General features: G+C 40.6%; 2 protein-coding genes across 2 annotated transcripts; both read left to right on the top strand.

Annotated features, from left to right (window-relative positions):
* Window positions 936-2,201, top strand: LOC109850172. Its single transcript, XM_020420119.1, has 5 exons — window positions 936-1,082; window positions 1,166-1,273; window positions 1,422-1,541; window positions 1,622-1,860; window positions 1,948-2,201. The coding sequence occupies exons 3-5, from the start codon at window positions 1,511-1,513 to the stop codon at window positions 2,056-2,058; spliced, it is 381 nt and encodes a 126-aa protein (XP_020275708.1). The 5' UTR covers window positions 936-1,082; window positions 1,166-1,273; window positions 1,422-1,510; the 3' UTR covers window positions 2,059-2,201.
* LOC109850174 lies at window positions 2,220-3,421 on the top strand. The gene is made up of 4 exons (XM_020420120.1): window positions 2,220-2,298; window positions 2,434-2,526; window positions 2,618-2,716; window positions 2,921-3,421. The coding sequence occupies exons 2-4, from the start codon at window positions 2,506-2,508 to the stop codon at window positions 3,263-3,265; spliced, it is 465 nt and encodes a 154-aa protein (XP_020275709.1). The 5' UTR covers window positions 2,220-2,298; window positions 2,434-2,505; the 3' UTR covers window positions 3,266-3,421.

Consider the following 20,988-nt stretch of genomic DNA (forward strand, 5'->3'; position numbering starts at 1 on the left):
AGTGGAGACGGAGTAAAGATTTTAATGGTTTAGTTGAAGATCGTCCTCCTCCCAGATTATTTTTTAGGGATGACATATTGCGGCAATTAGATCGTGTTTATAAAGCTAGGCCTGGGAAACATCCTGACAATCCTGATTTAAGCAACACCGTGAGCCTCGTGAGTATTCTTTTTAAATTTGACTAGAAAGAATATTCTTTTTGAGTTAGAGTACTGGTCCAAGCTCAGGATTAGTAACAGCTTGCTGCTATTTGTCTGTGAGGATTTTATTTGGGAGTTCCGATTTCGACTAGTGTGAAAAACACTACCTGGAAGTTGAGGACATAGTTTTACATATATGTTTTCGGTTTTCGGAACCGAATCTTTCATGGCTATCAACCATCTATTTATTAAATTTATAGTACCGATTTTCCCCCTCTTAAATAAGGAAAATATTCTGCTCTGACAAATTTGCATCACTGTAGTGATGAAATGCTTAGCTTTTTGTCCAATGTTACTTGATGCGCGGTCAATGGTTCCTTTGCATGAATTTATCACTAGTGTTTCCCTCCAAATTGGTTATTTTCCCGATCATATTTCCCTATATAAGTGTGTCTTTCTGGGATTTTTAGAATGATTTCTAGGTCTTGTTTCCTCTATTAGAAAGTTATAGTTTTGTTTTTACTTGTATAAGTAATATTACCACTATTTGATAATGATTAGAATCTGTGTATTGCATGTATTGCATAGAATCACTTATTGTATTGTTTATTCATCTTGAGATTCAATTAGATGAATGTTTCATTCTTTTGTATTTCGACCACTCTAATTGTTTGACAATAAACAGTGAGAAGATGTACCGTAACAAAGCGCCTATAGTTTAGAGTTCTACTTCTGGTAAGTAGTGCATATTTCTCTTATAATTCATGATTCATTCACTTGGTTGATTAGAATATTATTATCAATTTAACGTTTATGTAACAACAGGTAATGCACCAAGTAATCAATCACATGCAGAATTATTGAAAAAGAAACATTCTCATGCAGCAACTAGTGATCTGTCATACGTGAATTCTGTCGGGAATGGATCCGGTTCTAATCTGAGTAAATATCGAAGGTTCATTTTACTGCTACAATATTTAAGTATCATTAGTTTTTACTTATCTAACAAGTGTGTATGCAAATAGGTACAAAACATACTCGCCTGCGAACTTCCAATCAAGCATGCCAAAATTCTGTAGCAGATAGACTGAATTCTAGTAGTACTGTTGTCACCACAGTACGAACTACTACTGGTACGTGGTGTTGAATTGAGCTGATTTTAGTTGAATTGAGCTGAATTGAATTATTTTCCTCTAAAAGGCATAGAGAATCTGAATTGAATTTTATTTTCATCAATTGCAAATTACAAGGGTATACCTAAACTACAAACTCGAATGACAGGGATTAGAGTTAGTGTACGTATTCAGCAACAAAGTGCTAATGATCAGCTAGTGGTAAACACCATAGCTGAAGAGCGAGATGATAATGTGATGTTAGATATCAATCAGGAGCCTCCTCCAGGTATACAAAACATTATATACATATATTTTAAGAATTAAATATACGTATGTGTTATGTTCTTAATAAAAATTATGTCAAAGGTACAACCAAAAAGGTGCGAGGGAAGACAAGAGGAGTGAATGCAGATAAGGTGTTCTCCCAATTGAATTCTAAAATACCTGTGACTCTGACTGAAGAAAATGGCAGTCCTACAGACCCTTATGTTGAGATGTTTGCAAATGAAATTGGTTACACAATTCGAAACTACGCCCCACTGAATGTGGAAAAATGGAAGAAGATTGAAAAAACAGATGTGGAGAACTTTATCAAAAGAATGCAGGTTAGTGATGATTTGTTTTGGTAAAGGCATTATATTGGTTGCTTTGATTTGTTATATTTAGTTTGACATGAAATTATGCATGTGCAGAGTAAGTTTGAATTTGACATGTCGCTCCCTTGGGTCCAGAGATATGTAATTACAACATGTCAGACCGTATATTGTAATTTTCGCTTTAAGTTGAAGAAATATTTTGAGTAGTTTTCAACAATTGAGGAGACAATTAAAAACAAACATGAAGCTATAAGTTGAAGAAATATTTTGAGTAGTTTTCAACAATTGAGGAGGCAATTAAAAACAAACATGAAGCTGTCAAGACTCAGGAAGAATGAAAGTTTCTTTGCACTCATTTTTCTAGTGATTAAAAACAAACATGAAGCTGTCAAGACTCAGGAAGAATGAAAGTTTCTTTGCACTCATTTTTCTAGTGAAAAGTTTAAGGTACAATATCTTTTTTTTTCTCATTTTTCTAGTGAAAAGTTTAAGGTACAATATCTTTTTTTTATTTTTCTCCACGCATTACATTTTTTCTTTTTTCTTTTACTTCTTTCTAATGGTATGTCTTAATAATTTTAGATTCGCTAAGAGAAGAATGTTCTTAATAGGTCAAAGTTGACATATCACCACAAAACTGGGTCAAAATCATTTATGTCACACCAAGAGCAAATTGTAAGATACTTTTTAGTTTTGCTTATAAATTTGTAACTTAATTGTGTACATATATATATGCTGACAAAAAAAATATGTTTGAATGCAATAGGCAGCACAGACTGGAGAGATGCAAGGTGCGATTGATCGTTTTGAAACAGAGTATAGAAGCACAAAAAAAGGATGGGACTTGGGAGCAAAGGAAAAATGGGAAACAGAGTATAGAAGCACAAAAAAAGGATGGGACTTGGGAGCAAAGGAAAAATGGGTAAGTAACGTGTCAATGATGCATGCTTTTATAATATTTTAAGAATATAGGTGAAACTGATATTACTGTTCTAAAGAGGATTAAATTGATTAGGTTGTAATTAAGAAGTTGCATATGATTGAACTGAATATATTGTTTTACTTATAGGAACAAATGATAAAGATGCAAGCAGATACCACTCAACCTGATGGAACTCGAACAATGACAGATGAGGAAATTTGTGCAAAAGTTCTCAAAGTCAAATCAAGCTACATTAAGGGTTGTGGTTTTGGCCCTAGACCACCACAATTAAGGTTCTCTCGTTCTTCGATGAGTGAAATGTCTGAAAAGAATAAAGAGTTGCAAGAACAGATTCAAGAAACCCAGCAACTTGTAGGAACTCAACAACAAAAGATCGATGTTGAAAATGAGGTAATCCAAAGATTGGAGGAGCAAGCCAAAAAGTTTGAGGAGTTTATGGCTAATTTTTCCAGGCAACATCCATCAGCTTAGTATTCTTAGTGAACTTAAACTTGGAGAAATGTTTCTTTGATCGTGTTGCATTTGTTATTGCTTTAGACTAGCATTGTTACTTATGGTAGAAACTTGCTCTTTATTTATTTTAATTGTTTTGATGTACTGTGGTGACAATTGATGACAATTATTTATATTTTGACTGTTTTTCTCGTAATATCATTATTATTAATGAAATGAAATTTTCTCATTATAAGTTTTCTCGCTATTAGGTCAATGGAAGTAAATTTCCTCGAAATAGACAATACAACTTAAGGTGACGCAAGTATGTTTCATCGCAATAGGTTACATACTTACGTCGTCAAATGTATATACCCTCGTTATAGAGTATATAACTTACGTCGTCAAAAACATATTTCCTCGCTATAGCGCTATAACCTACAACGACGAAAGTAATATTCCTCCCTATAGGTTACATACTTACGCCGTCAAAAGAATATTTCCTCATTATAGAGTATACTGCTTACGTCGACAAAAACATATTTCCTTGTTATAGTGATACAACCTATAACGACGAAAGTAATTTTCCTCGCTATAAACTATATCGACAAATGTAAATTTTCTCGTAATTGAATTTATTTGGCGAGGAATATGGGGTACAACCTATAATGACAAATTTAAATTTCCTCGTCTTTGAGTCCCTTTACTGAGAAACTGTTTCCACGAGAAAAAGATACATATAATGAAGAAAATCAATTTCCTCGTTAAATATTTACCTTTGGTGAGGAATAGTTTCCTCACTGAAAGATACTTACAATGACGAAAATAGTTTTTTAGAACTTTTATTATATATAAATTAAATATTATTCACGTATTATTAGCGAGGAAACTGTAGTTTAGCGATGAAAAAGGTATGAGATTAAGTGAGGAAAAATATCGAGGCTAAAGAGTAACAACGAGAAAAGAATATATTCATCGCAAAAAGGATTTCGTGAGAAATTATAATATTCCTCGCAGAAACTTTTCTTGACCACCCTACCGCGATGAAATGGTGACCAAAGTTTTTTCCTCGCCAACACACTACGACGAGGAAATCTCGACTTTCAACGACAAACTTGTTCCTCGCGGATTAGCTTTTTTGTTGTAGTGCTTGTTAGGTGTTGATTTATCCCTTCTTAGGATTCGGGATAAAATTCCTCGCGCGTGTAGGGCACGAATTATGAAGTTAATAGATGGTGTCTTCTCTTAGGGTAAAGACGAACCCGATGCTGGAGAAGAAGAATTTTATATTCTATCTCCAAAGCTAAAGAGAAAAAATTTTATATTCTATCTCCAGTTACAAAGGAAACTCAAAGTGAGATATCTACTTCAAGAATCCGTGAAGGTAAAACTAAGAGTGGGATCTCCACTGCGAGAATCAAAAAGATATAGATAACCCTAACTTTTATAGGATTGGTTACCTGATCTAAAAATAAAATTACGACTTCAGTCTTAATATTTATAGGTTTGACCGAAAGGGAAGGAGTGAAAGCCTTTTGTTTATCAAAAGGGAAATGTGATTTCGGCCCTAACTGTATACAGGTTTGACCGAGTGGGGGTTTAAGACAATCATAACTTTTATAGGTTTGATCGCTTAATTTCAAAGTGAACCTCTCATTCATGAAAGGAATCGGGAGGGGACTTTGGTTGTGGCCCTAACTGTAGGAAGGTTTGACCGAGTGGGAGTGGGAGTAAAAAAAAGAAACACAGTGGGAGTATTGATTTGTACTAATCACTCAGTGGGGATTCTTGGTATCAAATGATAAGAACTTAACATTAAGGAGTTTGACAACCGTCAAGGATTAGCAAATTAAAATTCTAATCATTATGTCCTGACTCTAATAATGGGAGTGTTGAGTACACAGACATAATGTGAGTTTGAATGGAGTAAACCAGGGAGAATTTTAGTGGACCCACTATCAATTAATTTGATCAGTGAGGGATTTTGTGTTTGAAGAGTATAAATCGTCAACAACAGTGGGAGTTTCGTGAGGGAATATTATGGCCAATCCAGCTGATCTCGAGTTATCCTTAAGAACACCATGTACAGCATTCTCCGGGAACTTCCTGTTTTAGCAAGTTATCCTGAGCGTACTAAGGATAGTACTTTTTTAGGAATTTCTTATTTATTTGCATCATGATCTTGTCACCGTCTTGGATGACTAAACGGTATGCACCATTGGAGTAGACTGTCTCTATCACAAATGGTCCTTCTCATTTGGATTAAAACTTACTTTTCTTCTTGGAGTTAAGTATCATTGGCCGCCGGACGGTGAGAACCAAGTCTCCTTCCTTGAAGCTTCTTTGCTTAACTTTTTTGTCAAAAGCATGAGAAATTCTGACTTGGTAAAACTCGATCTGCTGCTAAGCTTGCAAACACCTTTCATCCAACATCTCAAGTTCTTCGAGATGTTTCTTATATTGTTCCTCCGTCGTCATCCCTGTTGTGATAGTAATACATAGGGATGGAATTTGAATTTTCAAGGGAAGAACAACCTCGCATCCATATACCAAAGAATATGGGGTCACTCCAGTAGGCGTGCGAACTATGGTACGATAGGTCCAAAGGGCTTCGCCAAGTTTGTCATCCCTATCTCACTTGTTGGTTCTCACGAGTTTTGACAAAATCTTTATGATAGTCTTGTTGAATGCCTCAGCCAATCCATTTGCTATGGGATTATATGATGTGACGAGACATCTTTAATTCTAAACTTCCCGTAAAATTTGATGAAGGCGTTACTCACAAACTGAGGGCCATTTTCGTGTGTGATTCGTCTCGGAACTCCATATCGGTAGATGGTATGGTGTTTAATAAACTTAACGACGTCGCTAGTCTTCACTTCTCTTAGCAGCATTGCTTCAGCCTACTTTGAAAAATAATCAGTGATTGCTAAAATGAAACGATCACTTTTGACTGACGGTGAGAAGACAATATCCATTCCCCATGCCTCAAATGGCCATGAAGCGGCTGACGGGTGTAGGTGTTCCGGGGTTGTTGCTTGTAATTTGCATGTATTTGACACGCATGACACCGTCAGGCGTAGTCAACCGTATCCTTGACCATGATTGACCAATAATATGACATTCTTCTGATACGATCACAAAGCTTGGGACCAGGTTGATGTGCACCACATGTTCCATCATGAGCTTCTTTGAGAGCTTCTTCTGTTTCTTTGGTTGAGAGGCATCAAAGTAGTAACCCATCGTATGCACGACGATACAACGTTTGGGTTGTTGATATGTAATAGAATCTCGGTGCCCTTCGTCGAACCGAGTCTCTTTCTTTTATTTTTTACGGTAAATTCCATGCATGACGTAGTCAATAATAGGGTATCGCCAATCTCAAGGTTCGAGTTCAATTTTGGCCGTGTGCACCTCTTTGATATCCAAAGCGCATTCTGGTACAAAGAGCTGATGAGTTCTGATAGTGACACATTGTTCTGTGTCGGGGGTTATGCCAAAGATACTGCTAATGCTACCAACGCATCTGTGTTTGTATTTTAGAGACGCGGAATGTATTCAATGAAGAATTCTTCAAACGAACTTTCCATTTCGGTGGCCACCTTGTGGTATGGTATCAAGTCTAAATTCCTAACTTCGTACTCTCCTCGAATTTGGTTAACTATCAGTTGAGAATCACCAAAAGCTTCAAGATATTCGACCCCCAGCTCTTTGGTGAAACTGAGCCCGATAAGCAGCATGTTGTATTCGGCTACGTTGTTGGAACATTTTCCTATCAATGAGTTGGCTCGGGGTATCACGTGCTTCTCCGGGGAAACTAGGACGACTCCGACTCCTACGGAGATTCTAGAACTACCGGGAGCACTTGCCGTGTTGGTCGCACGGGAAGCGCCATCAAAGTATAATTGCCATATGTGTTGATGAGAAGTAACATTGACTTCGTGAGTTTCGTCTGGCAAATCTTCATACAATTCAGCTGCATCCGCTGTAAGGTTAGTTGCTAAAAGATCACAAATTGCTTGTCCTTTGACTGATTTCTGCTGTTTGAAGTGCAGATCGTATTGGAATAGGAGTAGGGACAATTTTGCTAATCTCCAATTCATAGAGGCAGGTTGCGACATGAATATTCAGACTGGGTTAACTTTGGAAATGACGTAGATTGTATGTCCAACGAGATAGTGCTGTATCTTTTGGATGGCGAACACCAAAGTCAGGCATTCCTTATCGACCATTGGATACCGCGATTCAGCACCTACTAAAGTTTGACATAAGTAATAGACGGCTTGTTCATGACCATCGTCATCGTCTTATGTGAGCAAAGCACTTAATGAGTGGTTCATCGCCTTAATATAAATTAAGAATGGTTTACCTGACTTTGGTGCTACGAGAATAGGAGGATTCGCCAGATATGCTTTGATATCCTTGAATGCTTTTTGATAAACGTCATCCCAAATGAACGACACACTCTTCTTGGTGAGCTTAGAAAATAGTTGACATTTCTCAGATAGATTCGAGATGAACCGCCAAATATAGGCTAATCTCCCTTGTAATCCTCTGAGTTCTTTAAGGTTTCTCGGGGGTTGCAACTCATTTATTGCTTTCACTTTGTCGGGGTCAATGCGAATACCCTTCGTGGTGACGACGAATCCCAGAAACTTACCGCTGGACATTCCGAGGAAAGACTTGGTGGGATTCATCTTTAACTGGTGATTCCGCATGAGATTGAACATCGTCGTCAAATCCTTGATATGGTCGTCTTTGTTACGACTTTTCAAAACTAGGTCGTCGACATAGCATTCAACGGTCTTTTGGAGATATTCTTAGAAAATCTTTGACATTGCTCATTGATAGGTAGCGCATGCGTTCTTTAATCCAAAAGGTATAACCATATAGCAGAAGATACCGAGAGGAGTTCTGAATGCAATGTGTTTTTCGTCGTCTGGGTATATCTTGATTTGATTGTAACCCAAAAATCCATCCATGAAGGACATTCTCTCAAATCCACAGGTGTTATCGATAATAACATCCATGATTGGAAGAGAAAAATCATCTTTTGGACAAGCCGTGTTCAAGTCTCTGAAGTCGATACAGATCCTAATTTTCCCGTTCTTTTTAAGGACCGGTACGATATTTGCTAGCCAATCGGGATGTTGTTCTTCTATAATAAAGTTAGAGTCAATCAATTTCTTAACTTCCGCCTCTATTACCTCCATAATTTGCGGACAAAATCGTCTCCGCGCCTGTTTTATAGGTTTAGCATCCGATTTGATGTTGAGACGGTGCATTGCTACGTTTGGGTCAAGTTCGGGTATATCCTTATAATTCCAAGCGAAGACGTCTATGTATTCCCTAATGAGGGCAATCAACTCTTCTTTCTTGTCTGGTAGAAGGCTATCACTAACGAATATGGGTTTCAGATTCTCTTCGTCTCCCATGTTCACCTGGACCACTTTGTCTTCGGTGGGTAGTTCTCTTTGCTCGAACCGATGCCTGTACTGAATATTCAGATGATGAATCCACAGGTCTTCCCAAGTGGGCAATTAATCGTCTTCCTCTATTATGGCAGGATCGACCGTGGCCATATTCGACATCAAGCTTTTGATCATCTTTCCAAGGCTAACATCGGAATCCCAAACGGAAGAATCGGATGAGTATCCGTCCTTATTTGCTAATTGATCGAGGATTTGCCAGCAACATTCTTCATCGGATGAAGAAGCGTAGCCTAGGCCCCTTTTATAGCCATAGTAATTGTCGGGTTTTTCTTTCGGTACATAGGCCGGATGAGGTGGAATTCATGGGCCTCGACCGAAACAAAGACCTTCTTGTAGTGCAAAATTATATCCCCATTTCTCCATCAAGTTTCGCGATTGTTGACTATATTTGGAGATATGAGGTCCGGGTTTCTCTTCATCACTATTTTCCTTCAAAAATGGGTTTGACGGTGGAAATGTCTCCCCTTTGCCGAAAACCAACTCTTTTCCACCCCCTGTCTTAGAATGACAAGGGTTGTTCCAAATGAGCCTTGGACATGCTTCGTCGTTAAGCAAGATGACCGAAGCGGCATGTGTATGTCAGAGTTCTTATATAGCCCCTGCATTACACTATCAAGACACGACGAATACTCTAAATCGTCATTTATTACTTCCTTGGTAAGTTGCAATTACAACTACCGTCTGACGATTCACTATCGTCAGGGCTGATTACAAAGGGTATAATATCATTTAGTACAAAACCGCTATTGTAATCAGGCCCAGCTTCGATGTCAGCTTCTTCTCTGCTGTCTGTGCCTTGGGCCGATGATTCAATATCAGATTCAGCATCGTAAAGAAGGGAGTCAGTAAAGTAGTTTTCTAATCCCTTAAATTATTATTTATCCACGACTACCGTCTTGACTTTGTTATTAGTGTCTACATATTTTAAACACTGATGAAGAGTGGAGGGGACTATAAGATTACTATGGATCCAGGGTCGACCCAATAGTAAATTATAGGAAGTTTCAGCATCGATCACGTAGCACGTGACTTCGGACCTTAAATCTCCAAGTTGGCATTTTATCTGGATTTTGCCCAATAGTCTGGACCCACTGGTATTGAATCCATAGATGACGATGCCTGTCGAAGATAACCTGGTTGCAGGGATCCCAAGATTGTACATCAATCGGAGTGACATGATACTGACAGTAGAACTCGGATCGACTTAGATCCGGTTGACGATGCTGGAGCCTATGTATCCGGTGAAGTATAAAGGTCTATCATGCTTTGAGTTTCTGACTTACATGTCATCTTTGGTGAATGTTATGCAAGGGAACTGCTTGGCCGCCAAATCACAGTGTTGAATTGGAGACTCCAGATCTTTGAAAACTGGTTTAATGTGACTGAGGAACATGTCGGCATCAGCCAGGGCTTCTTGCAAGGCATCCCTTGTATCTTTAGAGAGGTGCAATAATTCATACAGGGTTATTCTTGTTGGAACGTTAGCTAACTGAGTCATAACATCGAAGCGGTATGGTATGCTCGAACTCCCTGGTTTATCTCTTCCAATCGGACCATTGAATCGAGTCTGCTTCAAGTTTTGAACCTCCTGGTGTTGGGATTCTTTTCCTTTCTGCTTATTAGTTGGCTGCTGCTGGGACTTTGCTGCAGGTGCAAGGGAAGTTATAGCCACCCTCAGCTCCGCCAATATTTTAGCATTTGGGTCAGAGGCTTCAGGATGCTTATAGTGGTATTCGTTCCTACCCCTGGTAGTGAAAACTTCTTGTTCATCTTCGGAAAGTGATAAAGTGGGGATTACTTCATCATCTTTCTCAGGAATTGCTGTAACAGGATAACTGGATTTACTCCTACTTTTGGACTTCTTCTTAGATGAAGAACTTGCTCATTGCTCATCATCGAGCAAATCTGGATGGACCCAAAGAATTTCGCCGTTAGGAGCCGTGTGCTGCACAAGTCCCTTCCGGCGTTGTCCGTGAGGATCATCATTAATAGTTTTTACCTTTACTTTTGAGATCATCTCTGTTTGAAACCATGATAAAGAGACCAAACCAAAGCTGATAGAAACCGCATTTACGCCCACTTTCTTTTCCTTAGGCTGCTTTGGAGTGATAATACCCACATTAATTAGGGCTTGAATTTTATCTTTGAGACCGTAGCACGTCTTCGTGGGATGATGAACTGTTCTGTGGAATACGCAGTATCACGGATCTGTAGTCTTCTTAGCTCCCTCTTGATCAGTGATTAGGGGTAGCTTAATTTTGTCATTCTCCAACAAGTGTTTGAAGATACCAGACACCTCATCTTCTTTGAAAGAATATTCCTTCGGGAACTTCGGTTCAGAAGTCTTTTGCTGCCTTGGAGATCGTTGTTGCCACTGAGGCATTTGCGGCTTTGGCGCTTGTTGTTGTGGTTGCTGTTGGGGTTGTAATTAGAATGTCTGATTTACATCTACTGCATTTTCTTGCATCTTCTTTACCACGGGGGAGAAGTTCTGTTTTGGGGTGTTATTTGCCAACTGACCCCTTTCAGCTTTCTTCCTCTTGAGAAAATATTCGGCCTGCTCCCCATGCACCTTCAATTCTTTCCATATTTTGGATGGTGTCATGCCCATTACCTCTACGACGTCCAAAGAGAGGTTGTTATGACATGTTTGGAGAATAAATTCCTCCATGACCGGATCTCGGTAGTTCATCACCTTATTCCGAAAGCGTTTGATGAAGTTTTTAACTAGTTCCCCGTCTTTCTGCTTCTCATCAAAAGGTGTCCCAATTAACACTTTAGTGTCATCGTTGAAGAAGTTGGAAAGAAACATACTCTCCATGTCATCCCAGCTATTGATACTTCCCGACTTAAGACGACGGTACCAATCAAAAGCAGCTGTACGAAGGGTTCCTACGAATGATCGTACCATCAGGGGTTCATTGCCTGAAATGACCCCTAGATGAGACTTGAAGTAAATCAGGTATTGAGTGGGTGAACCCCTTCTATCGAATGGCGTGAAGTTAATCAGGTTAAACTTTATCAGGTACGGAATTAATTCCCACTTCTTTGGATAAGGGCGCGGAATGCCAGTCTTCTTTATTTCTTGAGCAGACATTAATGCATTGATTTTTCTATTTAAGTCTCTCATCTTCTTATCCTTGCTCCTATCTTTCTTTGAGCTATCCTAGGGAGGAGCGACGTAGTCCCCTTTGTATTGTTTTCATCTGAGGGGCCACCCCCAGCATTATTGTCAACGGGAGGGGTATCAATGTTGGTATTTCTCATCCACTTCCCGATTGCCATCAACTTTGTTGGGATGATTGTGACGGCTAGACTCTCCCTGCTGATTTATCAGCACCGTGATTTGTTGGCTATTCATTTCTCTCATTTGTTGCATAGTCATTTCCATTTCAAATTTAAAACTCTCTTTCTGTTTGGCTAAAGCATCCTCGAGGATTTTAGCCATTTGCTCGGCGTTGATCATGAATGACTCATAGGTTTGTCCTGCGCTGGATGCAGTGGCATCTGAAGCAATCAAAGAATTTGCATCTGATGTTTCATCATCTGAGGAATGCCCTCTCTGAAATCTCCTATAATCTCTCGGCCTGATAGCCCCGGTTTGCAGCCGAGTCATCCATTGAGATATTCCTAGGAAAGGTTCGGGGCTGAAACGTCGTGTGGACTTTCCCTTATCAGCCATATTAATGGTGACTTCTGAGAATTCATTATCTTGAACGGACAGCTTTCTTTTGTGGAAACGCATTGGCTTGGGTCTTGACGTTTCAGTGGAGAGTTTTTAAAACACTGAGACCCTCTGTAGAGCGGTCTTAGGACAACTACACTCTGATAATACTACCTGATAAGCTTGGTACAAGTACAGTGAGAATCCATTTCATGGGTATTCCTCTTTCGAGATTTGTTCGTACCCCCAGTCTGATAGTACAACTCATCGACATGATTACTGGAGCAACCTATCATATACGGGTATGATTTTCCAAGTCTAACGTCATCGTTTTCTGACAAAAATGCTTCTCTTTGAAGATACAACGCTTCATTGGCGCTCTCAAGAGTCACTCATTTAGAACCATGCCTTTGTGAACGCGAAGCCCCAACGGGCTCTTGGACTTCAACTCGCAATCCGAGGCGAGCGGTTACAGGTACTTTCTTGACATGAGAGGTGTTTGTCTTGTTGGGAGGATGCGTACGATCCCCAGTCTGACGAGTTGTTTGGGGTTCATTTGCCGGACCCAAACGTTCTCTAATTGGAGTTTTGCCTTGATCTTCATGCAAATGACCGAGATGATCTGTAATCTTCATTTTGAATCGGGATAGGTCCACACTGTCATAGGGCTCCACTGAAGGTGAGGGAGTCGTCGAGATAGGAACAGGGGCTGTTGGAGACTCGAAAACAGTTGTGAAAGGTGAAATTTCTGCAAACGGGGACTTCGAAGGCTTTGGGACCGTTGACAAAGTCTTGGAGAGGGAGGAGGAGAGGACATAACACTTGAACTCGTTTTGGGGGCTACAGTCAATTTCCTCCAAAAAATAATCCATACATTTTCTCACACTTTCATAGTTATGATCTATCGCTTACAAAGAGAGATGTGATAGAACACTACTCATAGAAGTACTATAATACCCCTTTGTCTTCATAAATTGTATGACTACTTCTAACGATTTCTATTTTTTTTTTTTTTTTTTTTTTTTTTTTTTTTTTTTTTTTTTTTTTTGTCTTGCCTTTACGAAGTTCTTTAGATACTAGCATAGAAGTATGATGATTATTCAATCTAACACATTTCAGCCTCAACCATTTCAACCTTTTCTCTTTCCTCTCATGTACGTCATTGTTTCTTTTGGAACGAAGTTCGAGGGCAAACGATTTGGGGGCTGCGCATGAAGTCCACTGTAACCAAGTAGCTGCCTGACCAAAGCCAACTAGGGTGTTGGATAACCAAGTTTGGGAATGACGAGAATGCCCCTCACGTGGGTTTTAGCAGGAGCTCTCTTGATTGATTGGGGGACAAGGGGTTTTTTTTTTGATGGAACAAGGCATAACAGAATCTCAATTGCTCAGACGACCATCAGAGCAGCTCATGATGCACAGCTAGCAACTTCTGACCTCGTATTTACCAAAAGAGAAACTAGTCTTCTTAAGATTAGACTTAATCGCACTTTACCCTATACTTTCCCCAAGGTTGCACATATATACGTCGGCAGCATTCATAGCCGTGTGTACCTTAAAATTTTTAAAACTTTTACTTATATACTTATTTATTTTTACCGAGCTTGTATATCTTAAAATTTTTAGAACTTACTTTTAAATACTCTAATGTTTTAAAACTAGCACTTCAATATCATAAAGTTTAAATTTGACACTTAAATATCCTAAAAGTTTAAAAACTTGCACTTTAATACACGCAATTAATGCTATTGTTTCGCAAATTTGCTGCCCTCTCTGTAGAAATGACGTCAAAATCCATGAGGGAACAAGCAGGCAGTTTCACGGTCGACCGCACATGACGCTGCGGTCGATCGCAACGTTCACATCACTGTAGTATGGCTCTGAATTTTTGGCGGTCGACCGCACATGGTGCTGCGGCCGACCGCGCCCGAACCCAGAAGTTGGGAAACTCTCTGGAGTTTTTGCGGTCGACTGCGATATGTGATGATCTGCGGTCGATCGCGATGCGCGTTTGGGCCAGGTCTAGTTTTCTAGACCCGTTTCGTTGTGAGCTTGGATATAACCCTAACCACAAATTTTAGGGTTATGTGAGGAGGGTTTTGAGCTGCCAAAAGAGGGTTTTGTTGCATCCATTGTGGAAGGCTTTGAGAGAGATCTAGAGACCTTATTTTGTGGTTTTTGATAAGATTTGTAACCCTATTTGTATTTTCTTGATTTCTAATAGTATAAACTGCCCCCTCCTTGTCCCGTGGACGTAGGCAACTTGCAGAACCATGCAAATTCGTGTGTCTTGCTGTGATTGGTGTTTTGGTTGCATTGGTTGTGATCTATCTTGTTCTTGTGTGTGCGATTTGTTTGGTTTTCGAGTTCCGCTGCGCACAACAAGTGGTATCAGAGCTCCGGGTTTTTATTTGGGGTTTGTTCGAAGGATTCGCTATTGGATTCTTATTTGGAAAGATAGATCTACAATATGGGTGAAACAAGCACATTGGGGTCGTCTTTCACGAAGGTTATACAGAGTCTGAGCATCAATAATACAAAGATTGATGTTCCAAAGTTTAACGACAAGATCAATTTCAGTTTGTTGAGGTGTCAGGTGATGGATGCGTTGGACGCCCAAAATTTGGAGGAGACTCTTGAATTATAAGAGAAACCCGAGGATATGGAGGAAAAGGTTTGGAAGAAAATGAATAGTAGGGCTTGTGGAGTTATTCGGTCATGCTTGACACTGGATCTCATTTATGATGTGATGAACGAGACGTCGGTGAAGAGAATGTGAGAAACACTCAATGAGAAGTATCTTACGAAGAGCATTGAGAATCGACTTCACTTTAAGAAGAGGTTTTACCAATTCAAGATGAAGAGGGGAGTTTCCATTAGGGAGTATGTCAACAACTTCACGAAGCTAATTTCGGATATGACCAATGTAGATATCATGGTTGAGGATGAAGACAATGCGATGCTACTATTGTGTTGGTTGTCGGATGATGATTTTGTTACGTTTGTTCTCACTATGATAAATGAAAGAACTACTATTAGTTACAATGAGGTGACATTAACATTGGTGAATTATGAGTTGAGGAAAAGTGATGGTGAACCATCCGAGAAGGCATCGAGAGATGCATTAGCAGTTCGAGGCCGTAGTCCAAACCGCCAAAAGTTTAACCGCTCAAAATCTAAGAATATGGGTGGCCGTAAGAGTGTTGGTAGAAATCAATGTGCCTTTTGTAAAGAAGAGGGACATAGGAAGAATGAGTGCCTAAAGTTGAAGGATAAAGCCGGGAAGCAAAGGAGGAAAGCTGTACAAGCTTCAGAGATGAATGTTCCTAAAGCTGTTAGCGACCATTCAGATTCAGATTCTTCAGGCTATTCATGTCCCGCGCTACCGTCAGTTTGTTATGCCGACTCTACGAGGTGGATGATGGATTCGGGTGCTACATTTCACATTTGTCCTAGGAGGGATTGGTTCTTCAGCTTTGAGAAGCTAGAAAGAGGGGATGTTGTGCTCATGGGGAATGATCACATACGTCCTATTGATGGATTTAGTACTGTCCGGATCAGGATGCATGACGGTGTGATGAGGGAGTCGAAAGAAGTAAGGTCCGTACCGTAGTTGACAAAGAACATCATTTCTCTTGGTACTTTGGAGGCAGCTGGTTATCGGGTGACCTTAGAGGATGCTACCGTGAAGGTCACGAAGGGTTCTATAGTGGTGATGCGAGGTGTCAAAAAAAACAACATATACTACTTAAGGGCAAAACAGTTACATGGGGTCTAGCAGCTTCTATCACTACAGAGGAGGACACTACCACCTTATGGCACATAAGACTTGGACACACAGGTGATAAGTCTTTACAGTCATTAGGAAAACAGAGGCTATTGAAAGGTGTGAAGACCTGCAAAATAGAGCTGTGTGAGCATTATGTACTTGGAAAGAAGACTAGAGTGAAGTTCGGCATCGCTATTCACAACACCCAAGGTATATTAGATTACATTCACACAAATGTTTGGGGTCCTTCCAAACACACATCACTTGGCGGGGCTAATTATTTTATCACTTTCATTAATGATTATTCCAGGAGAAATTGGATATATATAATGAAGCATAAATATGAGGTCCTAGATATTTTTGTAGAGTAGAAGAAGAAAGTGGAGCTGCAGACAGGTAGGAAGGTGAAGACTCTTCGTTCAGACAATGGTGGAGAGTATAAGAGTGATCCATTTTTATAGTTTTGTCGGGATCACGACATTAGAAGATATTTCATAGTTCGAGAGACATCGCAACAGAACAGGGTGGCTGAAAGATTGAACCGTACCTTACTGGAGAAGGTGCGATGTATGATGACATAGAGTGGATTGCCTAGATCCTTTTGGGTCAAGACGTTAGTTTATGCGAGCCATCTCGGGAACAGGTTGTCATGCACTATGATACAGGGGAAGGCTCCTTTGGAGCGTTGGTCTGGTTCAGTAGCTAGTGACTATGAGTCACTTCGGATATTTGAGTGTCCTTCTTATTACCATGTTAGTGATAGTAAATTGAATCTGAGGGCAAGAAAAACAGTCTTTATGGGATTTAGAGATGGAGTTAAAGGCTTCAAGTTATGGAAATCACAAGATAAGAAAATTATCATTAGCAGAGATGTCGCATTCGATGAGGCATACATGATGAAGCCTCGAATTCCTTAGCAGGTGGAGGAAGACTAGACAGGAGAGATATCGTAGCAGGTGTAGGCGTCTAAAAATGCCTATAGGTGTCCGTACACAGCTCGAGACGGAAAGAAGACAACAAACGTCGTTATCCGAGTCTAAGAGGATTATCTGTCTCGACAAGCGCATGAAGCAAAATGACGAACCAAGTGGCCCGTGCGTATCAATCAGCTCGCGTGCGTCGGTCAACGCGCGCGTCAATCAGCTCGCGTGCTCGGTCAACACGCGCGCGTCAATCAGTTCGTGTGCGTCGGTCAATACGTGCTCGTTAATCAGTTCGCGTACGTCGGTCAACACGCACGCATCAATCAACACGCGCACATCAACCAACGCGCGCATATCAACCAACGCGCGTTCGATGGTTAGCCCCGCAACAAAGCGTGTAAGACGGTCAAATACACAAAACGGTGGAGAATACAAGTCCAGGAAAACAGGAAAAAACACCAAAGAAATCAACGAAGCCAAACTCCCAGCGCGCCGAACAGGACGGACACAACCGACCCATGCCGGCACGGGTCGGATCCGTCCGACCCTCCCAGCGCGCCGAACAGGACGGACACAACCGACCCATGCCGGCACGGGTCGGATCCGTCCGACCCGTGCCAGCGCGGGTCGGATCCATCCGACCTGCGCAAGCGCGGGTCAAATTTTCCCCCGCGCGCTGTTTTGACCCCTGTTCGGTTTTTAACGGTTTTTCTCAGGATTTGTTCATTCCTGAGCATCCAAATTGATCTGATATCATCCCTAAATATTGTTAATCAGTTATTAACTGAATATAAGGAGGACTCATTTATTCTCATCCAAAAACCCCCAATCGAAGCCTATAAATACAGGCCTAGGGGCTCATTTCACGGGGGGATTATTACCAAGAGGGCGAGGTGCTGCCGGATCGAGGAGTTAAGGGAGCACGAATTTCAGAGGAGGCTAACTGATCTCAGCGAAGGTCTTTAGCATAAAGAGGGAGAGTTCGAGAGATCTGAAGCCACGTCCGTCCGTTCCTCGAAATTAGGCTTGGTCTTAATCTCGAAAAGAGCTACTGATTTTTCTTGGTCGATTTCAGCGCTTCAAGCGAATACTTCCTCTGTGAAGTAGGAGCTCTGTCAATTTTTTGTCAACCGAATCTGATCCGAGGCGGTCCACGGATAAACCCCGGCACAGGCAAAGATCCCACGCAAAGCAGCGGATGATAAACGTCCGTTGTGCTGTTTGACAAGAGTTGTAATCTTTTGTATTTTTATTGTATAAAGGAGATCTTATAAAAAGATCGACTTTTTCTTTTATTTTGGATTTATTGTAACGTATTTTTATTGTATAAAGGAGATCTTATAAAAAGATCGACTTTTTCTTTTATTTTGGATTTATTGTAACGACTGAAGTTGTAATAGATTCAATGACAATGAAAGATCGACTTTTTCTTTTATTTTGGATTTATTGTAACGACTGAAGTTGTAATAGATTCAATGACAATAAAAACAGTGACTTTTGACCCAAACAGCAGGTGGAGTAAGAGCAGACATGAGAGATACAGTAGCAGATGGAGGATGATGTGACTCCACCCACTCTAGATAGCACTGTATCTATTGAGGCTCCTACAGAGGTGGCACTGGGAGGAGATGAGATGATAGTCGGGCATTTAGAGGATACAGTGGATGGTGAGACTCAGGAGCAGGGTCATGTTTAGGAATCTATTGCAGCAAACAGACCTAGGAGGGTGATTCGTTGGCCAGCTAGATATGATGATGTCATGGTTACATATGCTTTATCAGTGGAGGTCGTTGACGATTTGGTTCCTTCCACATTCAGGGAGGCAGAGTCTAGCTCTGACTCGATTAGGTGGAAGACTGCTATAGAGAAGGAGATGCAGTCTCTTCAGAAGAACGACACTTAGAAACTTGCAAAGGTACCTAAGGGGGTATATGTGAAGAATGAGGGATATTCTATTAGGGGCATTTGGTTCAAAGCCAGATTGGTTTCCAATGAGTATGTACAACTTGAGGGCATTGATTACAACGAGGTATTTTCACCCGTTATGAAGCACTCATCGATTCGGATTTTATTAGCATTAGTGGCACAACTGGATTTGGATTTGGTCCAAATAAACGTGAAGACGGTCTTTCTACACAGAGATTTAGATGAGGAGATCTACATGACATAACCCATGGGGTTAAAAGCTACAGGAAAGAAAGATTTCATGTGTAAATTGAAGAAATCTCTTTATGGATTAAAGCAATCACCGCGACAGTGGTACAAGAGATTTGATAGCTTTATGATTGGCCAAGGGTACACGAGGAGCCCTTATGACCCGTGTGTTTATATGTATAAGCTACAGGATGGTGAACACATTTATTTGTTATTATATGTTGACAATATGCTCATTGCTTCCACGAATACTTCAGCTATAGGAAAATTGAAAAAAGAGCTGTCATCTGAGTTTGAGATGAAAGATCTCGGAGAGGCTAAGAAGATATTAGGTATGGAGATTGAGCGAGATAGGGTGAAGGGAGATTGAAGCTTACACAGAGGAGTTACTTGCGGAAGATGCTGATGAAATTTAGTTTTGAGGGCAATGCCAAGGTGGTGAGTACTCCATTAGCTCCCTACTTCAAGCTTTTAGCCTTGATGTCACCGGTTTTAGTTGAGCATCAGGACTATATGTCCAAAGTTCCATATGCCAGTGTAGTGGGTAGCTTGATGTATGTGATGGTGTGTACTAGGCTAGATTTATCACAGGTCGTGAGTATGGTATCTAGGTACATGCACGACCCTAGAAAGGGTCATTGGGAGGCCGTGAAGTAGATTTTGTAGTATGTTAAAGGTACCATAGATGTTGATTTAGTGTTTCAGAAGAATGAGAAGATAGGATATGATTGTATTTGCTATGTGGATTCTGACTATGCTGGAGATCTTGACAAGCGTCGGTCCACTACAGGTTATGTATTTACATTGGTTGGTGCACCGGTGTATTGAAGATGCACACTTCAGTCTACAATGACTCTCTCTACTATGGAGGGAGAGTAATGGCGGTGACTGAAACAGTGAAGGAAGCTTTATGGTTGCACGGACTATTGGAGGACTTGGAGATTGCACAAGAGAACATTCAGGTATTTTGTGATAGCATGTCAGCTATTTATTTGGTGAAAAACCAAGTTTATCATGCACGCACGAAGCACATTGATGTCAGATTTTACTTTATACGTGACGTATTGGATGATGGAGATGTCACATTGGAGTAGGTTCACACTAAGGACAACTCTGCTGATATGTTGACCAAAGTTGTTCCAGGTGTCAACTTTGGTCATTGTTTGAATCTATTGAACATTCTTCGATGTTGAGGCCGTTGGCGATCATTTGGGTGAACTACGTGAGACTTGATTCCTTGGGCAAGAGGATACATAGGCAATCTTTTAGATGCAGCTGGGTTAGATTAGTTGCTTTCGACGGGGGGAGATTGTTTGCGCTCTCTTTTAGGTTCCCGACTTGTTGTGGATTGAGTCTGTTATCATGGATTGGTTCCATGGCGTACTGAATGCAACAAGTGGGACATTTGGATGTTTTAGTATCGGTTTAGTTTTGGTAGAAACATTCGCCGAGATGGAGAACTACAGAAATTGCGTCAAAATCCATGAGGGAACAAGCAGACAGTTTCACAGTCGACCGCACATGGCGCTGCGGTCAACCGCAACGTGCATAGCATTGTAGTATGGCTCTAGATTTTTGACGGTCGACCGCACATGGTTCTGTGGTCAACCGCGTCCGAACCCAGAAGTTGGGAAACTTTCTGGAGTTTTTGCGGTCGATCGCGATATGTGCTCTGCGATCTACCGCGATGCGGGTTTGGGCCAGGTTTAGTTTTCCAGACCCGTTTCGTTGTGAGCTTGGATATAACCCTAACCACAAAT

The sequence above is a fragment of the Asparagus officinalis genome, chromosome 7 (genome assembly GCF_001876935.1).
Source record: "Asparagus officinalis chromosome 7, Aspof.V1, whole genome shotgun sequence".
NCBI lineage: Eukaryota > Viridiplantae > Streptophyta > Magnoliopsida > Asparagales > Asparagaceae > Asparagus > Asparagus officinalis.

Excerpts from the sequence above, each read along its gene's own strand:
- LOC109850172 (XM_020420119.1), top strand. The coding sequence starts at position 1,511 with ATGTTAGATATCAATCAGGAGCCTCCTCCAG. Across the intron at positions 1,542-1,621 it reads CAATCAGGAGCCTCCTCCAG|GTACAACCAAAAAGGTGCGA; the intron begins GTATACAAAACA and ends ATTATGTCAAAG. Across the intron at positions 1,861-1,947 it reads ACTTTATCAAAAGAATGCAG|AGTAAGTTTGAATTTGACAT; the intron begins GTTAGTGATGAT and ends ATGCATGTGCAG.
- LOC109850174 (XM_020420120.1), top strand. The coding sequence starts at position 2,506 with ATGTCACACCAAGAGCAAATT. Across the intron at positions 2,527-2,617 it reads TGTCACACCAAGAGCAAATT|GCAGCACAGACTGGAGAGAT; the intron begins GTAAGATACTTT and ends TGAATGCAATAG. Across the intron at positions 2,717-2,920 it reads TGGGAGCAAAGGAAAAATGG|GAACAAATGATAAAGATGCA; the intron begins GAAACAGAGTAT and ends TTTTACTTATAG.